The sequence below is a fragment of the Panthera uncia genome, assembly GCF_023721935.1.
Source record: "Panthera uncia isolate 11264 chromosome A1 unlocalized genomic scaffold, Puncia_PCG_1.0 HiC_scaffold_17, whole genome shotgun sequence".
NCBI lineage: Eukaryota > Metazoa > Chordata > Mammalia > Carnivora > Felidae > Panthera > Panthera uncia.
Window position 1 is genome coordinate 112,076,135 of NW_026057577.1, and position 20,210 is coordinate 112,096,344.

General features: G+C 44.7%; 1 protein-coding gene across 2 annotated transcripts in view; it reads left to right on the top strand.

Moving 5' to 3' along the window:
• HTR4 (5-hydroxytryptamine receptor 4) overlaps window positions 1-20,210 on the top strand; it is a 77,894-nt gene that overhangs the window by 47,390 nt on the left and 10,294 nt on the right. The window contains exon 5 of one of the 2 annotated variants that reach the window (XM_049648066.1): window positions 2,436-2,643. The exons of the other annotated variant lie outside the window; for it this stretch is intronic. Coding sequence (XP_049504023.1) covers window positions 2,436-2,526 — 91 coding nt within the window. The 3' untranslated portion in view covers window positions 2,527-2,643. Of the gene's footprint in view, window positions 1-2,435; window positions 2,644-20,210 lie in introns of those variants that run through there. 2 annotated transcript variants of the gene reach the window in all.

The following is a 20,210-nucleotide window of genomic DNA, read 5'->3' on the forward strand; positions in this document are numbered from 1 at the left end:
TTTTGCAGGACTTTTTTCCTTTTGAGCTTTGTATCCCCAGTTCCCCATCACAGAATATACATGTGCCACTTGGCAAAGATTCTCTTTTAGGGGGCAGGAGGGGTCTCCAGGAACGAGTCCTGTGTTAACATCCCAGTCGCACTGTGTTTCAGTAAAAGGAGGAGCCACATCACCCTGCAGGCTTCCCACAGGTGGAATAGATACAATACAAACCCCTGCACATGCTCCTTTTACCTTGGAATCTGTCACAGTGGGACAAGGAAATGCTAGGGCAGCAGCACATGAACACTAGACTTAGCTATGACAGTTCTCGAGACAACGAGTAACAATATATCAGGACAATTAAGAGCACAGACTTTGGTATCAAAAATGGCCTAAATGTAAGGTCTGATCCTACCATTTATTAACTGAGTAAATTTGGGGAAATTATTTAAACTCTGTGAAACTCGGTTTCCTCGTGTGTTAAATGGGCACAAAATACACAGATTAATACACATATAACACGCTTAGCCTAATGCCTGGCTTGGTTTTATTGTTGCTGATGGTGGAAATAAAAAGTGTGATAAAAAAGGAAATGTGGCTAGTGGGAAATGAGAAACCCTTCCTTCCTTCCTTCCTTCCTTCCTCCTTCCTTCCTTCCTTCCTTCCTTCCTTCCTTCTTTCTTCCCTTGTCTCCTTCCTTCCTTCCTTCCTTCCTTCCTTCCTTGTCTCCTTCCTTTGTCCTTCCTTCCTCCCTTCCTTCCTTCCTTCCTATTCGTTTTTTTTTCTTTTAATAGATATGTTTAGTGATCAAGACATAAAAATGGAGGGAGGTATATGAAGACTTGAGGTTGCATCTTGAGTTATCTAGAGAGCTTTTACTTGAAAATAGCATAGAAGAAGGAATATATAGCCAAGGCTGAATCAAAGCTATGTTCAGAGCAAGTAGCAAATCCAGAAATAGTTAGATCTCAATATTTAGGGAAGAAATCTTGCATATTCTATTGAAATAAGAATAGTCTTCCATCCGGAAAGATGAGAATATTATAGGGAGAAGGTTGCCGTCCAGGATTCATGAAAAATATTTAACTGTCTCTGAGCCAAGATGTATTCTATCTCAGGGGATTAAAGGAGCTAGTTGATAAGATCTCTGACTGGTGCTCTTTTGAGGGCGGGGGAAATGAGGGCAACCTGGAGGGAGACTAGTAAATATTGCCCCAGTTCTTAAAAAAAGACTAAAGCTAGACTCCAGAAACGGTAGACTCATAGCTTGAAATAGACCTTACCAAAATGCTAAGACAGCTATTACACAAATGATTTGTGAGCAAGGGTCAGCGTTGTTTCATTAAAAAAACAATTCATGCCAACTAATTTCATTATGAGGACAGATTTACCGCGGGGCAGATTCATTTCTGCAAAGCCCTGGATAAAGCCTTCCATGGGTGGGTTTATTCTCAGGCCCAATGATTGTGAGCTGTTCCCGGGGAAGGCAGTCTGTGCCCGAAACAAGTCTGTTTCAGCCCTGCCCTAATCAACGGGGTCGTTTTGTTTTTGTTTTTGATCCTCCCTGAAGACCAAAGAGCTAGAAGGCAAAATGACACTAAACTGAAAGGTCTAGGTAGCAATAAATTATCTGATCTTCCGTGTGCTTGTGAAATCCTTAAAGTCTAGTTGGAACAGGTGCTAAATGGTCGCATCTTGAATGTTGCGATTGTTATGATTTAGAATGACCTCAATTGACTAAAATGATACCAAACCTATAAAATGAAATTTATCTGAGACTAATGTAATGGCCTGTATTTTGGCATAAATAGAATAAAATAATAAATAAATAAATAAACACTCTGCACCCATTTAATAAAGAACCACAGGAATTGACAGCTCTTTGTGTCAAAAAGATACAAATTGTTAACAAGCTCCCTGTAAGCCTAGAGCAAGTTGCCATTGTTAGTGTTGACTACATTCATACAGAAGTAAACTGATGATGAAAAGTGCATGATATATACAAGTCAGGCTCCCTGTGTAGATTTGTGCTGGTTCTGGGTACCGTATGTCAAGAGAGATCATCATGATAGGGATTGTTTTCAGAGAACGGTGCTCATTATGAGCAATAATCTGGAAACCATAATATATAATGAACTATTAAAGAAAATGGGAATGTGTAGCCTGGAGAAGAGAAAATTTGGAGGATATAATTAGTAGAGGGAAGAATTTTGAGTGGGCCCCAGAAGGCACAGCAGTTCCACTGGGTGGAAATTGTACGAAGGCAGATTTTGGCTGAACGTTAATAAGTTCTTTGTAAAAACTAAAGTTGTTCAAAAATAATAATGGCCTGGCCGGTCAGTGGAGATTCCCGAGTAGGGGGTAAATGACTTGTGTGGCACAAGGGGCACTCCTGCAGAGATCATCGGGGATGTCCGTTCCAACTCTGAGGTGCTATGATCTCCCCTCTCCAGGGATGCGGTGGAGTGTGGTGGCCAATGGGAGAGTCACTGTCACCCTCCAGCAACTTCTTCCTTGGTGGCTGCTCAGCCCAGTGACACTTAAGCCCCGGGGCAGTGACTCAGAAGACAGCCATCCCTCGGAGAAAGGGCAGATTCTAAACTGCTGCTTGTGTGGGACTGCACCTGCCATTCTCTCCACCGTGTCTTACGCCAAGCAGCCCACGGCCACCAGGGATTTCCTCTGGGGCTTCAGCAGGTGGCGCTGGAGGGAGTCAGGGGACAGGACAACCTCCTTGTTGCCTGGGGTTTCTCCTCCAGAGATCCCCTGTGAAGGGATTTTTTTTTTTTCATTCCCCAGCACTCCCTCTTCCTGGCGTCTCGCCCGTGCCTCACACTCTCTGTTGTCCCCAGTATGTCCCCTTACTGTTCCTGGTTTGTCTCTCTCATGTTCCAAACACGATCGCTCGCTGTGTCCTATCTCAGTCATAGATGTCTCCAAATAAGCCTTCTTTGCTGTGTCTGCTCACAGACGTTGTCAGAACACATCCTCCCCACGCCTGTCTTGGTCAGAGCCATGTTCCAAAAGCACGCGTTACTTGCTTGTTCACATCTGTTACGGCCACGTTCAAAGTGCTTGCTGTCTCTTCCCCGTCCTGTGCTGTGCCAGATACCAATACACTTTCTTTCCGGTGTCTGGGTCCAAGCGTGCATCCTCCTGGCCAGCCCCCATGTCAGCTGCAGACTTCCCCTCCCTCTTCCTTAAGTCTGGTGTCCATTTATGTACCGTGGAAGAGACGGGAGCAGAGGGCTCTCAGAGGAGAACGGTCTCTGTGGCACCCTTGCAGCTTGGCCGAAGACGGCTTCCTCCCGTGCCGTGGCCTCGGGCCCTGCAGCTCTGAGATGCTTGCTTCCCTCTTGGACTAGAACCGGGCATCTTCTTCTAAAGAGCCTTGTGTAGGGCCACCAACATCGCAGTGTGTATTAAAGACTTTGGAATCTTTCCCATAGACCTGTGGCGAAGCCCACGGTAGCAGCTCAAAAGCCTTGAATCTGGCCTTGTTCCCAGAGAAGACTGTGGGCAGCTCGCACTGCACAGGAGCGACACTCACCGCATCTCCCCAAGTGCAGGAGGGCAGGACTGAGCAGTGCTGGGGTGGGAAAACAGTGCTTGACTTGGAACCGGGGACCCCAGTTCCAGCCCTGGCTCTCTGCTCCTAACACGCTGTGAGATCTTGACCCCCGCCCTTCCATTCCCGGGCCTCACTTTCTACGTCCGTGAACTGAAGTTTGAACTCGGGGATCGCCAAGATCCCTCTCCATTTCTAGGACCACAGGATGCTGCTACAGCCGTCAGCTACCTCGAAAAGCCATGGCTTGCCTGCCTTTTGACTCTGTTTCAAAGGAGCTACCCTCTTCATCTGGGCCTTCTAGACCCATGGTCTTGCCAACTTTGCCCTTCAGATTAACCTGGATGTCTTTTCTTCAGAGCTGAGTCCTTGGCTCTTGCCAACTGCCCCAGAGGAAAGGTCCCAGGGCAATAAACCCAACTGTGTCACATGAGCCGTGTGAGGTTTTAACATTGATCTTGGCTGTGATTTGATAGCACCCCAGGACTTTATCCTACACGTTGATCCTGCTGCTTAAGACGTGTCAGTTATCATTTCCATTGATGTTGACTTTAGTTCTGGAATTGAACCAGACAAGAAAGAGCCTGGAATAAGGAAGACAAAGAGACTGGAATAAGGAATAATGAAGAGAATAAGGAAGAGAAGATTGCCCCCAAACCACCCAGATGCCAAAAAAAAATATTTCTCTGTCCGGTGAAGGCTTATATCGGGGAGAAAGTCTTGCCTTAGGGAAAGGGAAAACACATCTAAAGAGCAGTGTCCTTTAGATAGAATTCCTGAATGCTGTTGAGAAATATCGCACCAATGCTGAAATGTTCCGTCTGTAGACCAGAACTCCTGCTGATCAGTGGAGATCAGATTGAACTGGAGATCTCATCCCATCCAGTAGGAAGACAGTTTATGTAAAGTCATGACTGGCACCTTGACTCTGGCCGGACCAACCCCCTTTCCTTTTGTAAGTCCCTGTTCTCTGCTGACTACATTCAGGACTTGGGGGGCAACCACCCTCTTGAGGATGCTGGTTTCTTACAATACAAAGGAGGGAGCAGCAAGGTTCTGAGTCCCAAGGTCCCGAAGCCACGATGATATAGCCAAAGTCTCTGCTCTGACTGCTGCGCGTGCTGCCCGTCGCCTCTGTGAGCACGGATGTGTGGATGGGTGTAGCCTAGAAGTGCCATGGGCGCTGAATTGTTGCTGACTCGCCTCAACCTCGCTGGCCTCTGAAAGAAACTCTCTCGCCTGCTTCGCAACGTTGTTGTGGAGATAAGTAAGATCTTTTTTGTGGAAACATTTCATACGTCATCAAATGCCATTTTGTATGTTCACAATTCCTTTGGATTACTTTGGATGCTCCTGGGCTCTCAAGGACTAAGAATTTCTTCATCAAAATGTGAACCAATCTAGAGAAGGAGCTTCCCATGGTGAAACACAATACCGAGGGAACACCTTTCGGGGGTTCTTCCTTCCGCGTCTATCCCTCCTCCTTTGGTTACCGCACACACCCACACTGCAACTGTGTACATTACAAGCACTTCTCATTGGAAGGAGTATTGTTGTTCTCGAAGTGGAGGAGTCAGTGGAGAGGGATGGTGACCACAGACTAATTTTGGTAAAAATGAGCCTCACTTTCATGGAACCTCAAAGTCACATGAAATTAAATTCAAATGCCTTTTTGCCTTGAAAGCATTCATTTGGAGAAAAAAACGACCTGGGGTCACGGAAATAATCCCCATCCTGTAAATGCTATTTATATATATATATATATATATATATATATATATATATAAATTCTGTGAAAATAAAAACCTCAAACATGGACTGATTATGAATGAGCAGCTGAAAAGACTGTTATATAAAGTATATACTGAGCTACTGAACCAGATAACTGAGATTTTATTTCTAATCTGATAGTCTATGTAAATTATTGTGAATTATGGTTTAATGCTATTTAGTAACCACCTAAATTTTGTTTACATTTTGAAGAAAGAATTACAAGTGGGGCCACTCTTATAGTTTATAATGCACTGAGTGGTCTGTGTAATCAACATGTAACGTATATGTGGGCCTGTTATATAGAACATGGAACTTAATTTTATAATTTCAAAGGATTATAAATTTTAATGATGGTTGTATCTTTGGTTTTATGAAATTATTAGTTATACCTATGATTTATTTGAACAAAAGCTTTGAAGGTACTGGGCTCTCTCTAATCTGTTTCTATGGAAAGCATCATCGACTTTATGAGGATCTACTCTTTGATGCTGTTCCCAGGAATGCATTCTTGGAAAAACAGGAACCTACATAGACTTGTTTTTGTAATAGATAAATTCTATTTATTAATAAATATTGATAAATTACACATATGTTTATACTTATGCATTCTGTACATGTCTAGATAAATTATACATTGAGGGAAATCTTAAGTCTCAAAACTAATAACTGAATTTTGAATCTATAATAAAATGCCGAAGTCAATCCCATGACTCACTTCTGTGGAGCTTCTCTGTCACTTTGGTAGCCCAGCCCGTCTCTTAGAAGCTTTGGGTGTTTGAAGCTGGAGAATTTTCCATCTCTAATATCGGGTTCTCTGAAGGTAAAACCAGGAGCCCAGGACCCTTAGATAATGTGCTTCTACCTTACTGCACCTTTGTCAAGGCCTCATGCACTAGGACAGATTCCTCTGACATGATCATCCCAAGAGCAGACAATCGGGAAAAATCCAACCCAGCCACCCTCTGGGCATACGCTATAGAAGCCATTGAAGGCAGCGTGACACCTGTATATCCAGAGGTCGTGGATTGAGGTTATTAAGCATGTGCTTCCTTACTGAAACTGTCCTTGATGTCACAAATCATCCAAGAGTCTGGAGTCTAGCTCCCTTTCCCTGGAGCCACTAGGATGTCAGGCCTAGAGCCGGTGTCTATGAAATCCGGGCTCAATCTCTTCTGAGTATGGGCAATGGAGAGACTGCCATAAGCATTCAGGGGCAGGGTACTCATCTCAACTCTTCTGTTTAATCCTTGGGGCCTCCATCATCTTACATATAAAATGCAGAGGGTGGACAAGAATTAGGGTTTCAAATCAGAATCCTTTTGTCATACACAAGTTTACTGGGAACCCCACTGCACATAGGTCAAAGTAGAATGGGGAACATAGTAGGTAGATTTCAATCCCTCATCTCTACCCATTAATATTGTAACATAATCATTATTATAGAATGATTATAATATACAGTATTATATCTATTCTATAATAGAATGATATCCCTGGCAGGAGCCTTCTTTGCAGCCTAAAACCCTAAGCAGCTGAGTCAGGCTTTTTGTTCTAAAATCCGTGATGATACTTGGTTTCCCCCCAGCCTAAGTTTTTGTAAAGCATTTGTAAGACTCCCGTGAACTATTTCTCCAGACAATTTTCCTCGGAATCACACCTGTCTACCTACTTTCAAAACCTCTTTCTCCATACAGGAAATGCCCCATTTCCTGAAATTTGTATCCTAAAAGGAAAATCTGAGACTCCACCCCCTGTGAAGCATCCCCTGTGTCCAGGCAAAGAACGAGACCTCAGAAACCCGACTGACTTAGCCTTGGATGACTGTCTCCTTCCTTGCTTTCCTTCCAAATTTTCTTTCTTCACTTTGGAGCCAGCCATTCTCTGGCCCTACACAAGGAGGAGGAACTGACATGGATTTAGTACTTACTGTATTTTATCTGCCAACTACGCTACACTCTTTAGAGAAACAGAAATTTCTCAAAAACCTACTATGTCCCAGGGGTCTGTTGCCAGATGCCTATTAATAAATAATACTGACAATGTCTGCTTTTTTGTCGAAAGCCAGAAAATAACCAAGGAGACACATGTGGGTGCATTAGACAAGTTTAGATACTCACCAGTGCTATAAAGAACATAAAAAATCGAGATGGGGCAGGGGTGGGTATGTTATCTGGAGTAGTCCAGGAAAGCTTCAAGGAGGTCAGCCCTGTGACCTGGGACAAGAATGCCAAAGAGGCGTCTGTCATGTGTTGATTTGGGGGAATATCATGTCAGCCAAAGGGAAATGCAATACAAAGACTGAGACAGAAGGGAGCTTAGCATGTGTGGCTGGTGTGTAGTGAACGTGGGGAATGTGGCAGAAGATGGGGTAAGAGAAGTCAGTAAAAGCTGATAGCAATTCAGTAGTGTTAGATACCATTCATCAGCTACTTACTCTGTACTGGCTCGGTGGGAAGCATTTTATATTAAACCCTGAAGGGTGGGGCGCCTGGGTGGCTCAATCGGCTGGGCGACCAACTTCGGCTCAGGTCATGATCTCACGGTCCTTGAGTTCAAGCCCCATGTCGGGTTCTGTGCTGACAGCTCAGAGCCTGGAGCCTGCTTCGAATTCTGTGTCTCCCCCTCTCTCTGCCCCTCCCCTGCTCATGCTCTCTGTCTCTCTGTCTCTCAATAATAAATAAATGTTAAAAAAAAAAAATTTAAACCCTGAAAGGTAAGTATCATTTTCCCATCCCACATGAGCTGACAAATTAACCAGAAAATTTCCCAAAGGACACAGAGATTGCCTGGAGCCAGAAATGGGTCCCAACCCCTGCCAAGGCTAGCCTTTCTCCCCCAAGTCACTTGTTGAGGGAGCCTGACCCCCCTGAGGCCTTTTCTCTTTTGCAGCAAGAACCGTTCTTGAAATAGATGAATCTTCCTCTTGTACATCTTTCCCCTTTTGCCTCCCTTCTTTCTCCATGGAGTGTAGGCTGTCCAAACAAATAAAGATGCATTTATACAGTGGTTCCTCATTGATTTTAAGTAAACTAATTCCAAATACCATCTAATTAGAAGTAAAGTCCATTCTTGGCCAGCCAGAAAGTGGTTTCCTATGAAAACTATTCATTGTATCAGAAATAAGAGGAAATTCGATCTGGTTATATAATCAGATTTTTTTTTCTCATACATTTCCTTCTCTCCATCGTTCCTGACATCATCCTACACCCTCCTTCTACAACTGATGTTATCTTCATCTGGACCGGGGCGTTTGGCTCTGAAACACAACCGGGAGCATGTTCTTTCCCTGATCAGATCCCCTCAAGGATTCTCCATCGCCTACCAAATTCTGGGCTCTGCATAGTTTTTCCAAACCTACTGTTCAGTTTTACCTCCAGTTATTCCTCTGTATTCCTACAAAGCAAACAGTATGTTCTGCGTTCCCCTTACTTTTTTTTTTGTTAGAGAGCATGAGCAGTGGAGAGGGGCAGAGAGAGAGAGAGAGAGGGAGGGAGAGAGGGAGAGAATCCCAAGCAGGCTCCACACTGAGCGCAGAGCCCAGCACAGGGCTCGATCCCCCAACCTTGGGATCATGACCTGAGCCACAATCAGGAGTTGGACATTCAACCGACTGAGCCACCCAGGTGCCCCTCCCTTTACTCTTGCTTTGCATTTCACCGTCAGGCTGTTGGTCCCGCTGTTCTGTCCATTGGGCATCCCCTCCCAACCTCCCTTACGTGGTACTTCTCAGATAACACCTTCTACCTGAAATCTTTCCCAGCCTCTAGAACAGCATGAGGTTTTGACCTGTTCCAACCCCAGAGCATTTTATTTGCTCGTCTGTGTTTTTCCTGTGGGGTTCATTAATTATATACATTCCAAGCTTCCCTACCAGATTCCTGAGCTCCCTTAAGACAGTGGCCAATTCTTACCGATCGTGTTTTGTTTTTCCTCGCACCCAACACAGGTTTTTATGCACTGGAGCTGTCCAATCAATTCATTGAATTTACTCATTTGGAAGAATTTGGAGCTTTTCATCGTTTGCAGCATCGGCAGTGCCGTCCAAATCCCTCTGCTGCTCTACCATTTAATGCTCCACCCACTGCAAAAGCTGCAGCCTCCTGATAAGAGGAAAATTTTTCTGTGACAGTTTTGAGCAAAATCAAGATGTTTGTCGTATTTCTTGCAAGTAGCAAAAGGATTAGAGTTTTAAAATACCATTATTTCCCTGATGTATGGCAAGGTGTTTTTTTTTGTTTGTTTGTTTTTTGTTGTTTTTTTTTGTTTGTTTTTTTGTTTTTTTGTTTTTTTTGGCTCAGGTCTGTCTATTGAAAAAGAAATTAAGCTTAAAGCTTTGTCTTTGTGGAATGTGTGGGGAATCAGACTGAAGTTGCTTGAATTATTTGACATACCAGAGAACCCTGGGCACCACCGTTTCACCATTTACTGAGACAGCCCAGAGGACAGAGTGCATGATGGGTGGGCCAGACCTTGGATGTGGAATGGGCACGGGGAGATTGCTCAGGCTAAGGCGTGATACAGCATGCTCAAGAGATGTCAGAAAATGTGGCCTGTTGTCTCCACTTTGTCACTAACTGGCTGTATGGCTCTGCACACGTCCCTGCCCCTTTCTGGCTTAAGTTTTGCCATCTATAAATTGAGAAGCGTTGGCTTTGTCCAGTAGGTGGACATGGGTTTACATTCAGTCTCTACCAGTTGCCAACTGTGTGGGACTTTGGCCAAGTTCCTGCCTCTCTGAGCCTCCGTTGCTTCCTCTCACGGGGATAATGATGATGCATCGCCCAGAGTGTTGCTGCGAGCTCGTAAATAGTGAAGCATGGTCACTGGCTTATAGGAAGCGCTCCCTGAGGTGTAGCTGTTACTGTTATTACTCTGGATTCCATGGAATTTGAAATTCCGAAACCACATGGAGAGTCCTATGGAAAAGGTGTTGAGAAACCGGGCGTGGGGTAGTGGGGAGTGTGGCAGGAGGTGGTTGTGTCTCTGTCGGTCGTCTAATCTGGAAAGAGGGCGGGCAGGTTGTGGCCACCGTGCAGGAGAAGATGTGGATGGTGTGGGGAATTGGTTGCAGGGACAGAGAAGATGTAACGTGATGAGCAGAGACAGAAAGTGGAGTTGTCTTTCGGTTGTCTTACCGCAGAATACCTAAGTGTCTCTAGCTTACCCAATTCAGGAGTTTCCTAAGCAATAGTCACACTTTACCTGCCAAGAGGTAAGGGGACTCGACTTTGTTGAGCACCTGGCATATGGAAGTATTTCCTTGTCCCTTTGCATATCTTATTTAACCTTCCAAAAGGGTATTGACTGGTGCACCTGGGTGGCTCCGTCGGTCAAGCGTCCGACTCTTGATTTCACTCAGGTCATGATCTCACAGTCTGTGGGGTCGAGCGTTGCGTTCACAGTGCGGAACCTGTTTGGGGTTCTGTCTCTCCCTCTCTCCTGCCTCTCCCTGCCCCTCAAAATAAAAAGAAAAAAGAAAAAGTATGGACTGAATACTGGATTGAATCTTGACGTCCCAACTTGCCAGCTTGTTTGGGCAAGCTAATTAACTTCTCTGAGTTTCAGCCTCATGAGTAAAATAGAGGTGTTAATGTTACCTAACTTATGAGGTTGTGTAATTTAAATCAGACTGTGTATATGGTAGCAATTAAAACAGCACCGAGCAGATAACTGGCAGTTTTTATTAATACTTTCATGGTTACTTTATATGATAATCCCCATTTTATGGATAAGTAAAATGAGGCTTAAAGACACTAAGTTCTGGAACCAAGGTCGGACAAGTAATAATGAGCAGAGCCAGGATACAAACCCAGATTTGCCTATCTTGAGAATCATTACTCTGTTTTCCTGCCTGTGTAGAAGGAAAGGGACAGAAGCAAGGCCATCAGATTTAAAGAGATACTCCCTCTGAAATTAGAAGATATTTTGTAACGTGTGTGGGTAACCTGTAGCCTGGATGGATGGTTGTTTAAATTGGTCTGGAGCCTTGGATGAAAGGTCAGACATTATTGTGTTTTTTAAAAAAACTTGGTTGAGACCAGATAATTTCATTTCAATTGAGTCTTTCTCAGTATTCAATGACATTAGGGGGTTATGTCATTTCATTCCAGCCTTGGTCCCCTGAATTAGCATGATAATCTTTAGGATATGGTCTTCTTGTCAACAAGGTCCAGCTGGGGGCCCGTATGCCATTGCTTAATGATGAAATTCTCGGCCAGAACACAGACCATCCCCCTCTTCACCCCACGTTCTTCCTCCAAAGCCTGTAGCAATATCTCTTTATCATCCTCAGGAACTTGCCACGGACGAGACTGAATCATCCATTCCCAAGGCTTTTGTGAAAGGGAAGTTGAGCCACAGGGCTTTATCATTTCAAGTGAAAACCCCTGGCTGGTTGAGCCAAGACACCATTTCTGGTGGGACCTCTTTTCCCAGCCAGCCAGTGAGTGGGCAGTTGGTCCAGGGGATATGAGTCAATGGAAGGAACCAGGAAAGGGGAATCTTATCAGGGTCAACCTCATTACTGCATCTCCTCTCCTCAACACAGAGCCTTCCGGAAACATTGAGCTTATAAAAGTAAAAGGCCAAAGTCATTCCAGAATTCTGTCTCATCTAATAGTAGCTTTCTCAGTGGAGAGCAGTCTCTATTTATTTTCTAATTTCCTGGCATTTATTTGCTATTCAAACCTTCCTATTGCCGCTGATGGTTTCACTTGCGGTCGCCTGTGTGATGGAACAAAAACATGGATTCTGATTTCACCTGGAATTCTGCCACCAGCTGAGTGACTTCTGGCAAGCCACTTACCCCTCTGAACCTCAAGTTTCTCATGAAACAAGTGTCCCAGCCTATTTGACAGGTGCCACATATTTTTCATTCACTTGACAAAAGGTTTTCGTGCTTCTAGAGGGGAGAGAAATAAATCAATTTTGTTCATTGGCCTTTGATGGCTTCCATGTTACTTGGTGGGAAAAGGTAATGGTCCCCAAAACTATAAAGCCAGGGGAAAAGTGTTAAGTCCAGTGAGCTTAATGAAGAAACTGTACGCTAAAATGTATAGGACAGGGCAACAAATGCTAAATATCATCATCATTATTATTAATTATTATCTTAATTATTATCTAGTCTTTTCTCTTTAGTGTTGCTGCCACTTCTCAGAGCTCACTCCCCATTATCTCGTACTAGGTAACTACACTATATTCTGATTCTTTTCCCTTTGCATCTGTCTAGGTCAATGTAGTTTTTAAATAACACATATATACACGATAACTAACAAACATAAAACAATAAAGCAACATCCTCCCCAATTTTCCATATGCTGAAAATGTGCCCTATTCAGCAACATTTCTGAAAAACTCAAAGTGGTTCACAGTTGCTCACCAATATGTCATCTGTGCCCACAACACGGTGCCCACCTTGGGCAGAACGAGTACAAGTGGGCCAAGGCCCACGGCCTTCTCCGACAGTCAGGCCCAGATGTGGCTGTTCACTGCTCTGCTGCAACCCACTGTGCTTTTCTCCCACCACTTATCAGTCAAAGCCAAGGCCTAGTTCACGGGGAAGCCTTGTCTGTGAAGCCTAAGGGGGTTAGGCTGGTCTTGGTCCACAGTACCTAATTCCCTGGGACTACAACCACAGTCTCCCAGGAAGGATGCTGTCAGTCCCACAAACAAAACAGCCATCTCGGTGTAAAACCACCACCAGCAATAATCTTTAGGATTATTGTATTTGTATAATACAATTTGTACAATTATTGTATTTGTAAACAATACAAAGCGTTCTGCTAGGCGCTACTAATGGGGGAAAAAGCCTCAGGGCTTGTCATGGCAGTCTCTGTGGGCCCCACTGTGGGGCTGAATAGAAAATGGAAGAGACTCTTGTCCTACTGGGCCTGCTCTATCCTGCTGGCTTTCCTGAGTGCTGGTCACTGCAGCCAGCCTGGACTGGTGATTAATCTTCTGGATGGATGTGCAGACCCAGACACCAGTGCCAGTGGGGAACTGGCGAGTTGCTTAGGGTAGGACCCTAAGTGGGTATCTTGAGAACTTAATGAAGCATCATACTGACAAGGGACTCTGGAAAACCTACTACTGATCACTATATACCACAACACTTCATCTTTCCCTTTCCCTCGTCACGTGTAAGCCACACTGCAAAAATTTATGGTAGTTCTAACATTGAAGGCATAATAAAACTCTTTGAGAGCCAAGTAAAATCTATGGCCTTTCCCCTAAAAATCTGGACGTATGCACAGATTTTTAGATACGTTCCCAAGAAACTCATTTATTCTCTGAGGGAGAAACCCAAGGTTAAAACGAAGATCCCTGTTTAATGGGAGGTTATATTGGTGGATACGATGATATTGATGAAGTCACAGTTTTTTCCCCTGTCCTGCCTCCAGTCAGTGAGGTATTTATTTCACATACAACCTCTAGTGCCATTGCTGTCTATACAGCAATTTGTTGTAAACATCGTATTTCTTCTTGTAACATCTTTCTTTCCCCCAAATAGTTCTGTGGCAACTATCTCATAAATTGTTACAGATTCCCCAAAAGCTAGATAAAGGAATATGTCACTGCCTTCACTTACAGACTCCAGTGCAAGGTCTGGAAGAGTCTGAGAAAATGGCTGAGATCTTGGTGAGTCGCTGAATCCAGTTGGAAATCAGAATGATTTCACTCAGTGGCAATTTGTATGTCAGGCACTGTACTAGGCTCTGGGTCTGCTACATCTCTGACTGCTGGCATGTCCCCAAATCTGTTCCAAGAGGGAAAAAAAGCCTGTTCTCTTTTTTTAAAAATATTTTTAAATATTTTTTTGGTTTATTTATTTTTGAGAGATAGAGACAGCACGTGAGTAGGGGAGGGGCAGAGAGAGAGAGAGAGAGAGAGAGAGAGAGAGAATCCAAAGCAGGCTCCAGGCTCTGAGCTGTCAGCACAGAGCCTAATGCGGGGTTCAAACTCACGAACCACGAGATCATGACCTGAGGCAAAGTCGGGACATGTGACTGACTGAGCCACCCAGGCACCCCCAAAAGCCTGTTCTGTTTGGAAATTGGGATAAGTACAGCATCCCTAACTCAGTGATAGTACCTTACATTTTAATAGCACACATGAAAGCTGTTGGCAGTTTCTGGGGGCAGACAAACTAGATTAGCTTCCTAACTTCAGTAACTTAAAGACGTGAGCTTTAGTTTTTGCACTTGGAAAAGTAAAATTATTTCTAAAGCAAGGGTCAGCAAAGAGTACCGTGGGCCAAATCCAGCCATCGGCTTATTTCTGCACAACGCTTGAGCTAAGAATGGGGTTTACATTTGCAAAGGGTATAAAAACAAGCAAAAATCAACAACAAAAAACTAGACAGGAAAAAAAAAAAGGAAAAAGAAAAGAAGAGGGATAAGCAACAGAGGCTGTTTGAGGAGGATATGACGTCCCTGCCCAAGGAAGTCAGCCCTGTAATACTAAAATGACCTAAAATACTTACATCTAGCCCTGCATAGAAAACGTTGACGACTCCTGTTCTAGAATAAGGATGCCTGTGTTTGATTCCTTGTGGCCTCTTACTGGAGCATGATCTTGAGCAAATTAGTCACCTTCTGTCTCTAGTTTTCCTCACGTCAGGAAAGGATAATAGTACTTACTGCACACGAGGCAAGGATTACACGTGTTAATACGAATACTAAGCTGAGACTGGAGGCTGGTCCATGATAAACACTTCAGAAATGTTAGCCTTTGCTATTGAAATCATTACTGTCATCACCAACTCTCCAAGAGATGTTTGCAGGTATTAAATGAGACAGCGTCTATTAGAGACCTGGCACGGTGCCCTTCTCACAGTAGACCCTCGATAAATGTCGGCTCACCTCGTTACTACCATCACCTTCACCGTTAGAATTTTCAAAGCTCTCTTACATACATCATCTTACCAGAAGCTCCCAACAACCCAGTGGTTGGTGTTACGATCCCCCTCTAACAAATGAGACTGAAGCTCAGAGAAGCAAAAGGATGGACACTGAGCCGGGAGGAGGCAGAATAAGGATCAGGTACATTTTTGCATCCTGGACCGGCCCTTCCTCTTTCCACGCCACATTCATTCCCCCTTAAAACATCTGATGGTCTGTTGTTTGTTGATTTTCTCCAAATGATATACTTTGAATCCTGGGAGCCTGACAAGACAGGCAAACAGGACTGTGTTCTTCCCTGGCGGGACTCTGCAGACAGGAAGCTGGGGTAATTGGATTCCAGCCATTTGATCTTAGGACTGCGTATGTAACCAGCCAACTGCCGATGACCAAGCCTAATGGAAAAAGCCCTGACCAAACGAACACAACCCCCCCCCCCCCGCCCCCGGCAGGACCTCATTGTTGGTGCTGCAGAGAGTGAAATTCAGCAGCAGCAGCCAACACCCTCCTAACGGTTCCATCCAGGACAGAGATGGCTTCAGAATGTGCCAGACTTCAGTCTGCCGCGAGGGACCAGCGGTAATACCCTGCCGTGAGGAAGTGTGAGATGAGCCAGGACATTTTTGACAACAGAGCTGGTGCGGTCAGATTGGAGCCGTATTTTATTTAGTTTTGGCCAGAGGCCAAAGCACATTTGAACAAAGTGCACACTCAAAGCGGGGTTTAAAGCAGGTTGTGAGGCTCATAGCGGTACAGCGTTAGAGTGAGTTCGTAACTATAAAAATAGGTAACATTTCAAAGTTCGTTCATGAGAAGAGTCTCTGTCATTTCCGACCAACTTTAGCTGTAAATCAGCCATGGCTCAGATTCTCTTTAAGGCAATAGATTCAAATAGACTCTTGTTGGACAGCGTGTAGAGTTGTGCTTCCTGATACTGTCTCTGCAAGAGTCATGAAAATGACTTTTTAAAAAAAATTTTTTAGTGACTATTTATTTTTGAGACAGAGAGAGACAGAGCATGAGCGGGGAAGGGGCAGAGAGAGAGTGAGGGGACGCAGAATCCCAAGCAGGCTCCAGGCTCTGAGCTGTCAGCACAGAGCCAGATGCGGGGTGTGAACTCACGAACCGCGAGATCATGACCTGAGCCGAAGTCGGACGCTTAACCGACTGAGCCATCCAGGCGCCCCCATGAAAGTGACTCTTAAGAAGCTTCAGCATTGCCCCTGATACATAGGGCAGAGTAACTGGAAGTGCGTTTTGTAGAGAAGGAGTTGCCACACCAGCGAAAGCTAACGATCTGCCTCTGATTGTGGCAGTCAGCGTTGCTTTAGAAAGAGCTGGGTGACTTCCTCTGCACCTGTTGTCCAGGAGACCTAGAACTGTCAGTCTGAGGACGAGGACAATATGACCTCCCTGCCCGGGGAAGTCAGCCCTGGGGGTCGCTATGTTGAGCCAGATGCAGTCTTCCCTTATGAGTCTATGGCAATGATTTTAAGGTATTAACTCAATATTTGTGGAGAAGAGCCTTTTAAGTAACTGAGTTCCTCTAAGGGTAACAGGAGTGGAGCTAATCAGAAAAGGCCAGGGTTCTTAGAATGTCACAGCAGGTTGTGGGAGCTATCCAGGTGTTGTAAAGCACCCTGAGTCATTATTCCAGGGTCCCAGCTCCCTGCCAGGCCTCTTTGCCTGCCACCAAGCCTTGTCTTCTTGGCTTTGAGTGTCCTAACACCAACTGCCAGGCAGCTGGCTAACCACCAACCAATCCCTACCCCGTCACATCACCATCCAAATAGCAGCTCACATTGTGTTCCTTCCTGGGTCTGTTCCAGGCTGCCAGGCTAATGCCCTGTCTGGACCCAACATGCTTGGACTTAAGAAAGGTAAGACTGACCAATTAGCATAGTCTAGTGTGATCATCTAAAGTCTCCCACCCTGGGGGCACCTGGGTGACTCAGTCGGTTAAGCATCCGACTTCCGCTCAGGTCATGATCTCACGGTTCGTGAGCCCCGCGTCGGGCTCTGTGCTGCCAGCTCAGAGCCCAGAGCCTCTTCAGATTCTGTGTCTTTCTCTCTCTCTGCCCCTCCCCTGTTCACACTCTGCCTCTGTCTGTCTCTCAAAAATAAATAAAAATATTTTTAAAAAAAATTTAAAAAAATAATAAAGTCTCCCACCCTGTCTGGGCAGAGGAAGAGGGTGTGTGACTTCTTCTTCCTTCACATCTTCACACAACCTCGTGGGTCTGGGGTGAATAAAAAATAAAACGATGGATGTCAAAGGACTTTGTAAGACCATGGTCTGCAATACAAATGTAAGGAACAATCTCTGTACATAAAAACACGGATTCAAGTGGACGTGGTTTTATGTGATCCCTCCATCTAGTGAAAATGGCAAACAGCAAGAGGTCACAGGAAGACTGTACTGTTAATTCGGCAAGGTTGACATGGACAGGGGCAGTCGAGAAGGTCTTCAAAAAACAAATTCAAAAATTTCTGAAAATCTAAATTTTTATCTCACATTAAAAGTGCTTGTAAGAATTCTATTCTATTCTGAGATTTTTCACAAGGAAAGGTTTTGGCTTGGGGTTTGGGGTTTGGTTTTTTTTTGGTTGGTTTGTTTGTTTGTGTTTGGCCAGAATTGGCTCAATATGTTCAGATACGTCTATAAACTTACCTACACGTTGCACTCTCGAAAGTTCACTCACTGGACTCATTAAGGGTTATATCCAAGAAAAGCAATGTTGTCACTTGCACTTAAAAAAAGGAAAAGTTATGAATAAATGTGTAAGAGTACTTAAAATTTAATTATTGAGGATATATAGATGTATATATACACAATATATGTACACACACACCTCAAATATTAGTTATTTGCAATAGTTTACAGTTCTCTTGTCCTTTTGTGTAATCCCAGCCCTACACCAATATTTGGAAGCACAGCATTGTGGCTGGAAGACCCAGAGTGAAGGAGGAGTGTCAACGCTTGCTTAAAATGCACCATGGCTTCCAGTATGTGAGCCACTGGGTTCTGATGGTCTGATTTCCGGGAAAGCACATCTGGCCAACAGCTACCCAGACACCTAAGTCTTCAGCTGATTGTTGATGGCCCAATGAACGTTTCTGAGTTTCTTCAATTTTCATGGCAGCATCTGCCTTATTGACATTGAAGAATTTCACAGAATATTCCATATATTCCGCCGGTAAACGTTTAGGGAGCTTTGTCAGTGCAGGATACCAAGGCACGTGATTGCACTAACGAAGGGCTAGAGAGAACCAGTTGAAGGAAGAAAAAGTTGGGGGTCTGAGTTACCATTTAATCACGTCATTCGCTTAAAGTTTGCCTCGAGTAGCGCCGGCTAATGTTTAAGGCGCGCCATGCCGGGCGCAAGGAGCGCACAAGGGGCATGCGCCCCTTCAGTTACCACTCATCGTAATTTGCTCAGCGAGGTGCTTTGCTTATTTCTATGTTACAGATGAGGGAATTGAGGCCTAGGGAGGTCTAAGGTTGAGATGCCACTAATTAGTGGAACTGAAATTAGAATTAGAATTCTGGACGTTTGCCTCTCAACCAGCAGTGCCTGGTTAATAATGGTCAGTAAAATGCTGGACGGTGCTAGAGAAATGAGGTGTGGTTTCTCTCCCCAAAAGGCTTGCAATTTATCTAGAAACATTCCACTTAAATGCACGTACAGGTTGCACTTAATAATAAGCTACATCAAGGCTGTCAGAGGGCAGATTATATTGTCAAATAAATTACAGAAGCAGGAAGTGTGATGTTTTTTCACAAGAAGGAAAGGGATTACCATATTGAGATGGTCAGAGACACCTGTATGGAGGCAGTGGCCATATATATGCAACCATATTGTCAAAGATTCTTCATCATAGACAATCACAGGAGATGAGCTAAAGAAGAGACAAGAGAGCCCAAGAGGGTATGTTCTGTGCTTTTTTTAAACTTATGGTGAATTATTTTAATCAGATTGCCCTTAAAAGTCCTAATCGCAGGACCCTGGTTTCTGCTTGGCCTCCTGTCTCATTAGAAGTGGAATGTGATGTTTGCTAAGGGAAGATGTGGATAGAGTCGAGAGAGCCTCTTAGAGCCTAGAGCCCTGACGGGGATTAGATATTTGCATGGGGTTTCCCAGTACCCGGCTTTGGGATGTCTCTGGGAACCAGGAGGGAGCCATGGATGGCTCTTCCTTCTTGGAATGGGACCCAGAATTCAATTGCAAAAAGAACCTCATTGCTTCCCTGGCCCAGAATCTGACTGAGGGGTGGGGACCCAGGCAACCCAGGATTTTGGAAGCAAGAGCTAATGAGTCAGGGGGCCTTGGGGTCAGTCACGTTTGCCACCCTACGAGCCCGATTGTCTTGGTCACAATGCATCTAAGTGTCAGGCTCCTCGTCAGAAAATAGGGGTTGTACTGTCTGCCTCCCAAGGTTGTGGGGAATATCACACAGGGTCATTCACGTAAAGGGTGCAGGATGAGATCCGGCCCACGTAGGTACTCAATAAATGGCAGCCAATGAGGAGGAGGAGGAAGGCGAGGAGGAGCATTTCTGCACATCCCTTAGCCACGGCACCATGAAAGGTAACTCAGAACACTTGGCTTTCAGTCTGTCTTAGCTGTTAACTAGTTGGGTACCTTACCTGGGTAACTTACCTCTCTGTGCCCGTGTCCTTGCTTTGGTAAACTGAGGAACTAACTTGCATAGTGACCCTCCCAGGCTGTCGTGAGACCCACATGAGGTGCCAGCTGTAAAAGTGCCTTTTAGACAAACAGTGGGACATAACCAGCTTGTGCAATAATTATGCTCCCCTCTTTATCCTCCCCTAAGGGCACTTCGAGGCTACTAGAATTCTCCTTGAGGCTAAGATCACCAACCAGTCCACTAACTTCTGTGTTTTCTTTTCTTCCTCTGCGACTTCTGCTTGGCTCTCCCTCATCTGTGGCCGTTTTCTGTTTCCACTAAAAGTGGCTGTTGCTCTG